Source organism: Tasmannia lanceolata, unplaced genomic scaffold (assembly GCF_043159265.1).
Source record: "Tasmannia lanceolata isolate RefF3 unplaced genomic scaffold, GAP_Taslan_0.1 ptg000015l, whole genome shotgun sequence".
NCBI lineage: Eukaryota > Viridiplantae > Streptophyta > Magnoliopsida > Canellales > Winteraceae > Tasmannia > Tasmannia lanceolata.
Genome location: NW_027518692.1, coordinates 13,524,089 through 13,537,399, shown reverse-complemented (window position 1 = coordinate 13,537,399; position 13,311 = coordinate 13,524,089). Strand labels below are relative to the sequence as shown.

The window sequence follows — 13,311 nt, the reverse complement described above, 5'->3', positions numbered from 1 at the left end:
TTTGGAAGGCCGTTTCATGGATAAGGTGTATAAAAAAAATCAGCCCTATAAGATTATCGTGACCAATTAAGGTGTTCATGTTTCTGCCCATTTTTTCCCGATGGAAGAGTTAGAAAGGGCCTTCCAAATAAATGCTTTGATCCTAAAAATGTGGGGCCACATGTGTTTTGAGCTTATCTAAGCTATAGCTCAGGAAACAGGAAACACTTTCCTCAAATGTAATAACCTTCTGTGACCGCTTTTTAAATAATAACAGACAAGATAAGGTGGTGCAATTATCAAAACATGGTAGTAGAAAATAAGGGAGCAGTAGGTAATCGCCGAACCTTACTGGAGAAGGAAAGCGATATAGAATCCGACACGTGGCGGTTGTATTCAGAGGCTAGACTGTGTATAGTCAGTCCAACAGACTTCGACCTTTTCTGCCATATTCGCACCATCGAATAACAGCCGTAGATGTTGAATTAATCGAACGGATGATATGAAAACACGGGAGTAATGGAAGGAAAATCTGGCCCCCGTGGGTTGGGCTTCGGAGTGAGAGTGTAAAACCAACAACAACAAAAAAGGAGATGGAGATGAGATTAGAGAGGAGAAAAAAAAGAAAAGGCCTCATCAGGAGAGAAAGAGAGGACACAGAGGTAAGAGGAGATAGGGAAAAAGCTTGTGATCTCCGATTTTCCGCTCGTTTACACAGTTTTCTGATAAGAAAAGCCAGTGATCTCCGATTTTCCGGCCGTTTACGCAGTATTCTGATACCGAGAATCGCTTTTTCATACAGAGAAGGCTTGGAATCTGTGGGGTAAATAAGGTCGAATTATGGCGGAAATCTGGTCAGGAAATCTATTCTGATCGGGATTTGATTACATGAGTGAGAATCAGAGGAGATGGACAGAAATCGTGAAGCAAGACGAGGAACGATGGCTGCGACTTCGAATGGATTGTCGAGACGGAGGCAGAGAAACAGCAGTTTGAGAGATTCTCCTGGTTTGATTTCTCAGATCTGTTATTTTCTTTCTTTTTCATTCGAAAAATCCATTTTTTTTTATACCAGATTATGACTATTTTTTTTTTTGATTTTGCAGAGGATGAGGGTGCGGTAGAGGTGCAAGAGACTGCAAGGCTTAGAGATCGAGCGAATAAGAAAGAACGAGAACGAGAACGAGATCGAGATCGATCGAGTAGGAGCAAGCGAAGGAGAGGAGATAGAATCAATAGAGAGGAAGGAGAGGAGAGCTCTGAAGAGAGCGTAGATGAAGAAGAGGAGGAGGAGGAAGATGAGGCCGCTTTCAGGTTGCCTTCTACGAATCCTTTGTCCTCTTCTTCGCAGGTGAATCACCAACGGAAGAGTTTTCCGGCTAAGATCGTTAGAGCTCCCGCCGCATGGAAGGTCTCGGTGCCGAGAAAAGCTCGGTCAGGTAAAAAACAGAGGAAAAAGATAGTGAAAGGGGGCTTGAGATTTGAAAGAAATGGTTTTTTCTTGATTTTGGAGGTTTTATAATGAGATTTTCTTAAACTGTTTTGGTTTTTTTTAATTTTGCAGGGTCTGTCAAAAGGTCACATGAATGTTGGATTTCAGGTGGTGTTGGGGGAGGTGCAGGAGGAGAGCAGATTCTCCGGCAAGCTTCGACCTCTCCGGCCAGGCCGAGTCCTGCGCCGGCTCCGATCTCGCCATCTTCCTCCAACACATCCGTTCGGAAGAAGATGGTCTCTTCCTCTTTTTCTTTCTCTTCTTCTCTTCTTTCTGATATTAAGGAAATCAGTTCTGACTTTTTTTTTGTTTTCTATAGAAACTGATCGGAAACAAGCACCGGCCGCCAAAGATCTCCAAGACTTCATCATCTTCAATTCAGGAGATTGAGATCGAGGTTGCTGAGGTGTTGTACGGATTGACAAGGCAATTTCAGTCCCCTTCGAAGCAAGAAATTATCACAAACTCGCCACAGAAGCTCGATTCAAAAGATATGAACGCATCGAGAGTTTCATCACCGATCTCAATCTCAGTTTCTCCTTCAGCGGTACCTCAGATGCCGTCCTTGTTGCCTCAGAATTCAAGCTCAACGATTAGTCCTTCCCCTGCCACCGGTGAGTATTGGTCTAACATGTGAGAAATTTGGGTTTTTTTTTTTTTTTTTTGACCACTGAAAGTTGGGATTTTTTTTTAATGTGCAGCACCAAAGAGAAAAAGGCCGAGACCTGTGAAATCCGAGAGGGAGAGTTCTGCAAATTTTTCTGTTGCAGATGCTTCCGGTCCTTCTGCAAGGAAGATTGAGGTTGAACAGCTGGCAAAAGCGGAAATTTCATCGCCAAATCGGGAAAAGACCACAGCACCTGCCGTAGAAAATGGAGGTTCTATCAATTTGGAACTTCAACAAGAATCGGCTAAATCGGAAAGCAATCCCGTTCCAGATTCTAAGCCCTTGGAAGAATTGGATCGTCATGATGGGATTGAAGCCAAAGAGGAAACCGGAACCCCTATGAAAGAAGCTCCTTGTGACAAACTAGATGTTGATCTGGGTGATACAACAACGACGAAAGCGTGAGCATCAAGATCATATTTTATTTTTATTTTTAATGTTCCTCCTTTTTATTTGTTTGGGTGGTTGGGATCAAGATCTGAGCGACTTTTCATTTCTGGGTGGATTTTACAGGGAGTCAACAGCTTCTGTGGGGGAGAACCGACGAGAAGAGAAGTTCAAGATTGACCTGATGGTGAGATTGAGATTTATGCTTGTAATTTGGATTTGGAAACCATGTTATTTTTACTAGGGAATTGAGTTCTCAGGAAGAATGTATTTTCCACAGGCTCCTCCTTCGGGGAAATCCTCCCCTGAAAGGGACGGTGTGCCCGAAATTGTTACAGATCAGAGGCCAGAAATCAAAATGGTGTGTGACAATCCTTAGATTGATTCTCACTACTGCTGGTACAATGGTTGTTTGAACCTTTTTTTTTGTGTATGTTCAGGTTCCAAAGATTGAAATTGTGAAAGGGGGGGAGGACGAAAAGGAGGAATTTGGGAAGCAGGAGGTTGGGGAGGTGAGATTAGAACAGAAGATAGAGAAGGCAGCAGATGAAATTACATTGCAGAAGCAAGTTATTAAGGATCGAATCCTGGTAAAGGAGAGCACCCTGGACCTGCAACTGGCTGTGGAGATGCAGGATAAAGAATGTGGTGGTGGTAAACAACAAGTTCCAAAGCAGCTATCAAAAACTACCAAAAATGAAACAGAGGCAGAGAAAGCTGGTAAGCCGAGCTCGCCTGTATTCTGATAATGTAAAATATCTGTTATCTTGTTCTGTGTCCATCTGGGAGCTTATGTATTCCACTACTTTATTCTTTGCCAGTGCAATCTGCCTCTTTGCCGTTGCCATTGACAGTTCCTTGCTGGCCGGGCGGCCTTTCTCCTCTTGGGTATGAAATCCAATTACATTTCCATTGTAGTCTGTTTTTCAGTATCAATGGTTATATATCTTGTGCAGTAGCTTAGAGATTGTGCCCATCTCTTCAATCACCAGGTATATGGGTCAAGTTCCATCTCTTCAATCTGTGGTATCTATGGATGGGAGCACCAGATCTTCTACCACAATACAGGTATTCCTCTATTCTCTACTCTTATAAGCATTGGAGGAGGGCTTATTTCTGGGTGATTTGTAGCTCTAATGGTGTTTCGTATTTGGGGTTCAACTATTGCAGCCACCTCATTTCGTTCTTCCACAGTCCCGTCCAAAGCGGTGTGCGACCCATTTCTATATTGCGCAGAACATCTACTGTCTACAGCAGTTTGCTCGGATGAATCCTTTCTGGCACCCAGCAGCTGGTTCAGCACCACTCTATGCAACCAAACCGCACAATCTTAATGCCGTGCCTCCAACAGAATCCACAATGGTCAGCAACCCATTGCAAGGAAGCTTTGCAGGGAGGAATTTGAACTCCCTGCAAGACAAGTCTCCAGTCCATACTTTTGCTGGTCCATTACTGGGCCAGCAAAATTCAGCAGCTACATTCTTGGATGCCACTCAGAAGCAGCTTATTCTGCAACAAGCACCACAGCCCCCCTCTGCAAATAACATGCTGGTATGGTTTTCATCTAGCCTCTCAAGTGAAAAAAAAAGGTTCTTTCTTTCTTTCCTCCAATTCCTGAAGCATTAGCTTGTTTGGTTTTAAAATCTATGGTTGATTTTCTGTTTTCCTCTTCGTTTCAGCCTGCTCCTGCTTTCATTCTTCCACTGAATCATCAGCAGGCAGCAGCGGCAGTAGCAACCGGACCTGGGGCTGCAAAATCAGTGAAGGCAAATGGCAATTCAACTCCTTCAACCGCCACTGCTAATTCAGTTGCTGGAGCCGTGGCAAGTTTGGGATCAGCTACTGCAACAAACATGAGTTTCAACTATGCTAATATGCCTGCCAATGAAGCTCAGTACTTGGCAATAATGCAGAACAATGGCTACCCATTTCCAATTCCAGCTGCCCATGTAGGAGGGCCTCCTCCATACAGAGGAGGAAGCCATACCCAAGCAATGCCGTTCTTCAATGGACCATTCTACTCTTCTCAGATGCTACATCCGTCTCAACTTCAGCAGCAACAGCCTCAGACTCAGCTCCCATCAGTACAGAACCCAAGCACATCAAGTGGCTCGTCTTCCTCGCAGAAGCATCAACAACAGAGACTACAAGGATCTGGTAGCAATGGTGGTGGTGGCTCACATAACTTCTCTGTCTCGAAGAATCGGCAGCCACAGCCGAACCAGCAAAACCAGCATTTGCCGGGCACGGAAGACGGCCCATCCTCTGCGGATAGCAGAGTAACCCATGCTCAGAAGGGTGCCATCTACAACCATAATTTTGCAATGCCAATCCATCCTCAGAATTTTGCCTTGATGTCCCCTGCAGCATTGGGTGGGGGGAATCACATTGAAAAGCAGATGCAGCCTCAGGGCTTGAAAGGCGGAATGGAGTTCACCCCTTCGCAAGCATTTGCCATGTCCTTTGCTTCCTTCAATGGTACTAATGTTCCACCACCAGGACTGGAATTCTCATCCATGGGTCCAAGTCATGCGGTTTTCCAGAGCTTCCCAGAAGCAGCTAGGCATGGCTACCAGATGACTGCCACTTCTCAGGCAGCACAGCAAAAGAAGCCCCACCAGATAATGGAAGAAGGAAAGAATGCTAATGATTCAATCAATCCAAATAACTCCGGGGAGGATGAGAGGAAGATGATGGCAGGAAAGGGTCCAGCCATTGGTCCACACTCGCTTACATACTCAGTCTCTACAATTCTGGGCAACAGTCTCATCGACAGCTCCAGCCGAACACTAAACCTTGCCCCAGCCCCCGCAAATGGCAACCGGGCTTCACGCTCGTCCAGCGTAACCCCTACTACAACAAATACTGCAACATCAGCTCTTAATTCTCCAAATTCTCAACACCAACAACAGTTGATTCATCTTCAAAAGCAGCAGCAACAGCACCAGCAACAGCACCAGCTCCAGCAGCAAATTGCAGCTCGCACGAAATCAGCGACAACCAATTCCAATGTCTACTCCCAGTTCTCCAATAACGTCTCTGTTTTCCCTCAGGCCCTTATCCAAGGGAACAGCGCCGCACAATCTCCTCAATGGAAGAACTCTGCAAGAACTCTCCCAACCACCTCTTTACCATCATCAGCTTCCACATCTGTCAAGAACCAGACTCAGCAGCAAGTCAGGACCCAACCGGGTCTTCCTGCCACCAGCCAAACCCAGATATCCTTTGGGGTGAACCCAAAATCTGTCCCATCCGGGCAACAAAATCCTCCCAACAACCCACCACCACTACCTTCTTCTTCTCCAATAGTTGGATCTCCACCCAATTCAATCTCCAAGAGTTCCGGTGGCAGCCCAAGGGCATCTACAGGCAACAAACCGGGCCAAACGGCTACGACATTGTCCTCTTCTCAATCTCAACCAGCTAAGAACTCCCAGACCAGCTCTAGCCGAAAATCATCACCAGTTAGTAACAGAACCTTACCATCATCCATCCTAGGCAATTCTCATGTTACTACTAATGCTCATAGCTCAACCGGCAAATTGCAACAGCAGCAGCAGCAGCAGCAACAACAACAACAAAAGCAACCATTCCAGCAGGCTCAGCTCTTCTTCTCTAACGCATACATGCAAGCGCAATCTCCCCAATCCACAACTTCCTCTACTGGGTATTATCAAAGAAGGCATCCTGAACAACAGCCACTTCATAATCAGCAGAATTCCTCTTCTACTGGAATGATGTCTCTATCTTCTCAATCTGTAACATTAAGTGCCACCGCAACTTCCGATCCTGCAAAGGCAGTTGCCGCCGCGAATAATATGAAAGGGATGCCACCTCCGGGGCTTCTCCATTCCGCCCAATTTGCAGCCCAATCTGTCGGCAACCCACATCATCCCATGTCTTCCTTTCCATACATTCACACCATGCCTGTAAAGTCCTCTGAACAGAAACCTTCTTCCGGTAATTCAAGTTTGCAATTTAGTACTACTAGTTGTAACATAATAGTAATAGTGCTGATAGAACAAGCAATGATAGAATGAAGGTCGCCCTTGCCAAAACCAGCTTCAAGGGCACTTTTTTCGGCGCTATCATAAACCCACTTTGCTGAAATTCACCAATGAGGGCACCCTTGAAGTTGGTTTTTGCGAGGGCACCCTTCATTCTATCGTAACTTATTAGTAGACAAAAAATCTGAATTGGTCTAATTTTATAAGCACTGTTTCTTTCCCAGGAAATGACAATTTGCACGCCTGCTGGAATCCTGAGAAAAGGTAACATTGGTGATGCTCTAATATGAGACATTGGATTGTGATCTGAATTCTCCCCCAGCTTTAACAGAGTGAAGCTCCCTTGCTGATGGTGGAATTAGATCGCTGCAATTCAAATTTTTTGAACGCCTGCTGAGAACCCTGACGCATTGCCCTCCTATGGTTTGGAAATTGGAATGAATGTACTTTTACATATCATCAAAGAATATTTATTCTTCTGTTGTAGTGTATATGCTGGAAACGAAAGAAAAGGGAAAAGGTATTGGTCGGCCATGATAGCAGAACAGGAGGGGAAAGGGGTTGGTCGGCCATGATCGTTGTAATTTGAAAGATATAATGGGTGGGACCCACTAATGCAAGCTCCGTGGGGAAATGTATAAAATAAACCTAACCACTTTTGTTTTTTTTGTATGCAAGCGAGGGAGGTAAATCGGGAAAGGAAGCATTGGAATTGGGTTTTGGCTCTTATTTTTTGCTCCGTCCACATGCTCCTTTGTTTCTTTATTTTTATTTCTAGTGTTCTTTTTTTTTTGTATTTTGTTTTAAAAGAAGAGAAACTTAATTGAATTATTGCTTTGTTTTTGTCTTTTCTTCAGTGTGGGGTCTTTGCTGTTTTTGTATTATATTCGGATGCACGTGCAACTAGAGTGTTGGGTTTTGCTAGGGACCATCGCATAAGGCATTTTTTGAATGACGGAGCAGCCACCTCAGACTACTTAAAGACAATCTGAGGAGCCTATGTGGCTTCTTTCATGCAACGGAAGCTCGGCGAAACGAAATGCCTTCTAGGTTGGTCCCTACCAAATACCCTATAGTGTTGTAATAACATAATTTAATAAAGCTGGGAAAGAAGCTCGCTTTGTGGGAATTTTGAGAGAGAGCTCCTAATTGAGTTCCTAGTCCCTAAATTGAAGTTCACCCCTTCGCAAGCATTTGCCATGTACTTTGCTTCCTTCAATGATACTAATGTTCCACCACCAGGGGTCGAACTTGCCAATTTCTCTAAATTAAGGTCTAAATTTTCCATTGTTTGTGTTTTAGAAGACGGATACATATCAAACTATGCAAATGCTACGAATGTAAAAGAAGTGATAATGATTCTTTAAATTGATAATGGATGCAGATACAGTACATCATGACACAATAGTACACATTAATGTTATAAGTAGAAAAAGACAAGCACTTGTCAATTAGTAATAGGTGAAATACTCACTTGAACAGTGAACCAAAGTCATCAATTGATACATCGCTTTTGATTCTTGTGTCAAATGTTGGGTATATAGTATAACCCTAATTTTGTTCTAATATAAGCCAATAAGATAATAGACCGGTGTAGTGGGCCTACATGGGCTAGAGTCCATTAACCAGTCAATAACCCTAGTGTATCTATATATATATAGGGGTTAGAGGCATCAAACCAGGTATTCCAAACTAGATAGCTAGGGTGTAATACTTCAAGCAATCCTTGCTTAACCTAACAATCTTGAAGCAATAGTTTCTCCCTTCTCAAGAAGACGTCTGCCCTCTATTGCTCGTGGGTTTTTTCCTCGTTGGACTCGAGAAAAGGGGGACGATTTCAACCTTTGATCTTGAGAATACAAGATCGCCCATTCACTATATCCCCCCACGTCTGCCTCTTGAACGAGTTACAGCGGCAAAATAGAGACGAAACCCAGAATCGTCTGAGTCTCTCTCGTGTAATTATCTCCCCTATCACGATTTGGCGTGGTTTATTTCCGCACAACGAGTTGGGCGTGGGTTTACTTTTTCGGTGGAATCAAGAGAAAAAAGAGGACATCGTCTCTCTCTCTCTCTCTCTCGTGTGATCATTAGAGACGTATGTCTCTCACCAAAACGATTGAGATTGCTCTCCTCTCTCACTACAACAGAATCAAATCACCTCACTGCTATTGAGATCCGTTCCAATTACAATATAATTTTGATCTGTTGAAATCAAATCTCAACCATCTTGAAGAAGAAAAAAAAGCCGCGCAAGCAGAAGCAAATTATTAGGAAAAGATAATCAAGAAGGACGAAAAAGCGGTCGCTCCATGGTTCTTCTTCCTCGCCTCTTCAACTGGTTCAAGTTTTGCAATTGATAGCGAATTCGAGATTGAGGCATTTCTTTTAAGGGAGGAATATTTTTAGACTTTTCATCCGTTTCAAAATTTTGAAGTCTTCCCTTATTTTGCAGAAGGTTTGGCCCAAGACTCAATCTTTGAGACACTTGGGGAAACAAGAAGGTTCGGCTACAATTTTTTCGTGGGGGTTTTGTCCAACTTTCATCTCTTGGGACAGGTTCTCGCTATTTTTTGCAATTGTTTTTTGTGATCGGTTCGGGATACGGTTTTTTCGCGGTTCGATTCTCGCGACTGGTTCTTGCCCGGGTTCTTGTAGCGGGTTCTTGCAGCGGGTTCTTGGATTCAGTTCTCGCAATTAGGCTCTCGCGATTTGGCTATCACAATTCGCAATCTGGTGGACTCTTTCTAATTTTTGCTTTCATCTATATTATACGATTTCATCAATATTATACGATGGATAAGAATGCAATTCCATTTGAGATGTTCAAATTTCAATTGTTTGGTGGGTCTGAATTTAATTCATGGAAGCGAAAGACTCAATTCGGTCTCAAATATCTGAATTGTTTCTACACCGTCTTGAGTACATTTGATGATACGGTTGAAGATATTGATGAATCTCAATGGCTTTGGGATGAGGAATTCTGCAAAGACTATTTGCTAAATTGTCTTTCAGACCGTCTTGTAGAAACCTATGGTAAATTTACAACTACTAAAGAAATTTGGGATAATTTAGATGCTCAATTCAAAAAAGAGGAGGAATTGTCCAGAACTCATCTGGTGAACAAATTCATGGATTTCAAGTTTCAAGAAGACAAGAAAATCATTCCTCAAGTGACTGATCTTAAGAATTTGAGATCTAAATTAAACAATGAGAAAATTACTGTTTGTGATTCTTTTGTTGTGGGTGCAATCATATATAAGTTACCATCTGCATGACACTCTTTTAAAACTGAAATGTATAGGAAAAAGGTGTAAGTGGGACTGGATGATCTTAAATGATTTATTCGAATCGAAGATGAGAATCGAGTGAGGAATAACTTGGAGATGGTTAGACAGCAACAGTCTGCTACTAACGCGGTAACAAATCCCAAGAAATTTCCTCGAAAATCCAAGTCACCTAAAATTGAACCCAAGTTGAGGCCAAAAAGACTATCTCTAAGAAAAAGAAGGGCAACTGCCACAACTGTAGGAAATGAAGTCACTTAGCAGATTGTAGGCAACTTAAGAAGGATAAATCTGACACACCAAAGAAGGAAGCTAATACGCTGGTGAGCAAGGCTGAGCCTAATAGTTTTGTTGCTATGTTGGGCAACGGTAAGGCCAGTACCTCTTCAGACTGGTGGTTAAATACATGAGCCACCTGTTGTAACTTCAAGAAACTCCTTACTGATGTTGTTGGAGCGAAAGAGACTGTTACAGTGGCTAGTGGAGTAGAGGCGGAGGTGACTCACACTGGAACTGCGAACTTGGTCATTTCCTTAGGTAAACTACTAACTCTGAAAAATGTTTAAGTAGCTTATTCTCTTCAAAAGAATTTAATTTCCATTAGTTTTTTAGACAATGCTGGTTTGTGCACTTCTTTTTGGGGTGGTAGAGTAACTTTATCTGTTAACTCTTATTATTTTGGCTGTGCATTCTTGATCGATGGTATGTATAGATTGAGTTTAACAAATGACACAATTAGTAAGGTTAGTTCAACTCTTATTGATCCTAAATTGTTACATAATAGATTGGGACATGTGAACTATAGGAAAACAGTACAATTTGCTAAAACTCATAATATACCTTTAGATACGTCGAATAAATTTGACAGATCTATAGTGTGTGCACAAACTTAGATCACTAGAAAACCTTTTCGTTCGGTTTCTGGAAGCACACAACTTCTTGAGTTAATTCATTTTGACCTCTATGATTTTCGTGTTAAAAATCAATTGAACTTAAAAATTAACAGATTTAGGAGTGATAGAGGTGGACAACACACTATGACAGAGTTCAAGAAATTCTGTGCCTCTCAGGGCATAATACTTAACACTACTGCTCCTTATTTGCTTCAATCTAATGACATAGATGAACATAAGAACATGACTTTAACGGAAATGTTAAACTCTATGTTATTGACAGCTGGCATGCCTACTTCTTATTGGGGAGAAGTAGCTTTGACTGCTAATCACATCCTGAATAGAATGCCACATTCTAAATTGACCTCCACTCCTTATGAGTTATGGTACAAACAACCTTGTAGATTTGACACTCTTAAGACTTGGGGTTGTACTGCTTATGTGCGAATACAAGACCCTAGGAGACCTACAGTGGGGCCTAGAACCAACACTTGTGTGTATCTAGGTGGTGCTGAAGACGGTGCTGCGGTTTTTGGATCTATCAACCAATATGGTTATAGAATCTAGAGATGCAATATTCTTTGAGAATAAATTTTTCAGAGATCATGGTTTGACCATACCAGGCGTTTCAGAGATGGTTGCAGAATCGCATGTAGAGTCTGAACAAAATATTTCTGACACCTGTCCTACACTGATTTCTGAATCAAAACCTTTAAGAATTTCTACAAGAGATCGAGTACCCAAGAAGTTTGGCCTTTGTGACCTACCATTTAGATAATGATCCATCAACTTATAAGGAAGCGATGAGATCTAGGGACTCTTTGTTATGGGCAGAAGCCATTGATGATGAAATGAGCTCTCTATTACAAAATCAAACCTGGCAGCTAGTCGATTTGCCAAAAGGGGCTAAGACTATGGGTTGTAAATGGGTTTTAAAGAAAATACTAAATCCTGATGGATTCATAGCTTGGTATAAAGCACGTTTAGTAGCTAAGGGCTATACTCAAGTCAATGGGAAAGACTACTTTGATGTTTACTCACCGGTCTGTCATTTGTCTACGATAAGAATTCTTCTTGGTTTGGCATCTATTGAGCAGTATGTTATGCATCAAATGGATGTAAAGACAGCTTTCCTTAATGGAGACCTCACCGAGAAAATCTACATGAACCAACCTAAAGGGTTTGTTATAGAAGGTTTGGAGAACAAAGTTTATGTTAAACAAATCTTTGTAAAATGTGGCATCAAAAATTCGACAGGATATTAAAAAGCTTTGGTTTTCAGACTAGTTACTCAGATAAATGCCTTTACTTTCGTTCTATGTCGAATAAGGTTGCAATTATTTGCTTCTATGTAGACGACATGTTGATTCTTGGTTCCGATCTCTTTGTAATGAGTGACGTGAAATCAATGTTAGCTAAAGAATTCGACATGAAATATCTTGGTGTGGTAGATACCATTCTTAGTATGAAAGTAAGTTCTAATAGGCAAGCGATCACTCTTAGCTAAGCCCATTACATTGAGAAATTACTTTCTACATAGGGATACAGTGAGTGTAAATTGATTGAGACACCATTTGATTATACCAAAAAGCTGAGACCTAATGAAGGAGCCAGCGTGAATCAGTTGGATTATTCTAAACTGATCGGTAGTCTCATGTATGCGATGGATTGCACTAGACCAGACATAGCCTTTACAGTAGGCATGCTGAGTCGTTTCACTAGTAAACCTGGTCATGAGCACTTGAATGTCTTTATGAGGCTGATGAGATACCTTAAGGGTACTCTAGACTTTGCTCTATATTATAGTGGCCATCCTCATATCCATGAAGGATATTCTGATGCTTCATGGTGCTCAGAATTAGGAGACAGTAAATCTACTAGTGGTTATTTACACTGGGTGGAGCAGCTATTGCGTGTTGTAACAAACTCTCTCTTTAATGGTAAGATGAGACATCTCAGGCTGAAACATGCCATGCTGAATTACCTTATATAACAAGGAATTATCACTTTGGTTGATGTGTGATCGAAGGATAATATGGCTGGTGCTCTCACAAAGGGACTGAACAAAGATCGAATATTTAAAACTGTGGGGCAGATGGGGTTAAAAACTGTATAGATAGGTATTAACCTACATCCATGTTATTTTGATTTTTTTGAATCTCTCTCTTTTGGCCAAGATAAGCACTTAATATGTTTCAATGATGTTTACAGTTGTTTTTGTGTCATTCCACATTTGATGAAATGTCTTTTTTAGGAAAGTTGTTTCATTTTAAACTTGATGATACACCTTAACTCGAATTTAGATAAGATGACTGCAACATTCTAAATGAAAACATGGAATTATTCTTTGCAAAAGAAACTATTTAGGTCTTATTCTTGTATTGAAACTTGACAATGATGCTTATTGATATTTGTTTATCAGCCATTATGAAACTGTACTAAGTTCTTCCCTAGAACTAGATACTTTAGTATTTTATACAAATGATTGGATTCATTTTCATGAAATTCATATTTGGTAATTTATAGGAATTGGCGAAAATGGAGGAGCTTGCCTCGATCTGGATTTTGATGAGGATGACTTACTTGATGAGTGAATCCT

General features: G+C 41.6%; 1 protein-coding gene across 3 annotated transcripts; it reads left to right on the top strand.

Annotated features, from left to right (window-relative positions):
* Positions 1–548: 548 nt before the first annotated feature.
* On the top strand, positions 549–7,380 carry LOC143847446 (protein TIME FOR COFFEE-like). Of its 3 annotated transcripts, XM_077356263.1 has the most exons (14): positions 549–641; positions 782–987; positions 1,086–1,418; positions 1,544–1,707; positions 1,791–2,085; positions 2,173–2,539; positions 2,652–2,712; positions 2,806–2,886; positions 2,966–3,245; positions 3,347–3,413; positions 3,518–3,593; positions 3,696–4,076; positions 4,205–6,485; positions 6,757–7,380. In XM_077356263.1, exons 2-14 carry the CDS (start codon positions 888–890, stop codon positions 6,798–6,800), a joined length of 4,530 nt encoding a protein of 1,509 aa, XP_077212378.1. In that variant the 5' UTR covers positions 549–641; positions 782–887; the 3' UTR covers positions 6,801–7,380. The 3 variants fall into 3 exon arrangements, with proteins under 3 accessions (XP_077212378.1, XP_077212379.1, XP_077212377.1); XM_077356264.1 differs by having other exon boundaries at positions 550–987; positions 4,205–6,454; XM_077356262.1 differs by having other exon boundaries at positions 551–987.
* The last annotated feature ends 5,931 nt before the right edge of the window (positions 7,381–13,311 follow it).

Coding starts and splice junctions, on each gene's coding strand:
- LOC143847446 (XM_077356263.1), top strand. CDS start 888: ATGGACAGAAATCGTGAAGCAAGACGAGGAACGATGGCTGCGACTTCG. Junction 988..1,085: donor CAGTTTGAGAGATTCTCCTG/GTTTGATTTCTC, acceptor TTGATTTTGCAG/AGGATGAGGGTGCGGTAGAG. Junction 2,887..2,965: donor AGAGGCCAGAAATCAAAATG/GTGTGTGACAAT, acceptor GTGTATGTTCAG/GTTCCAAAGATTGAAATTGT.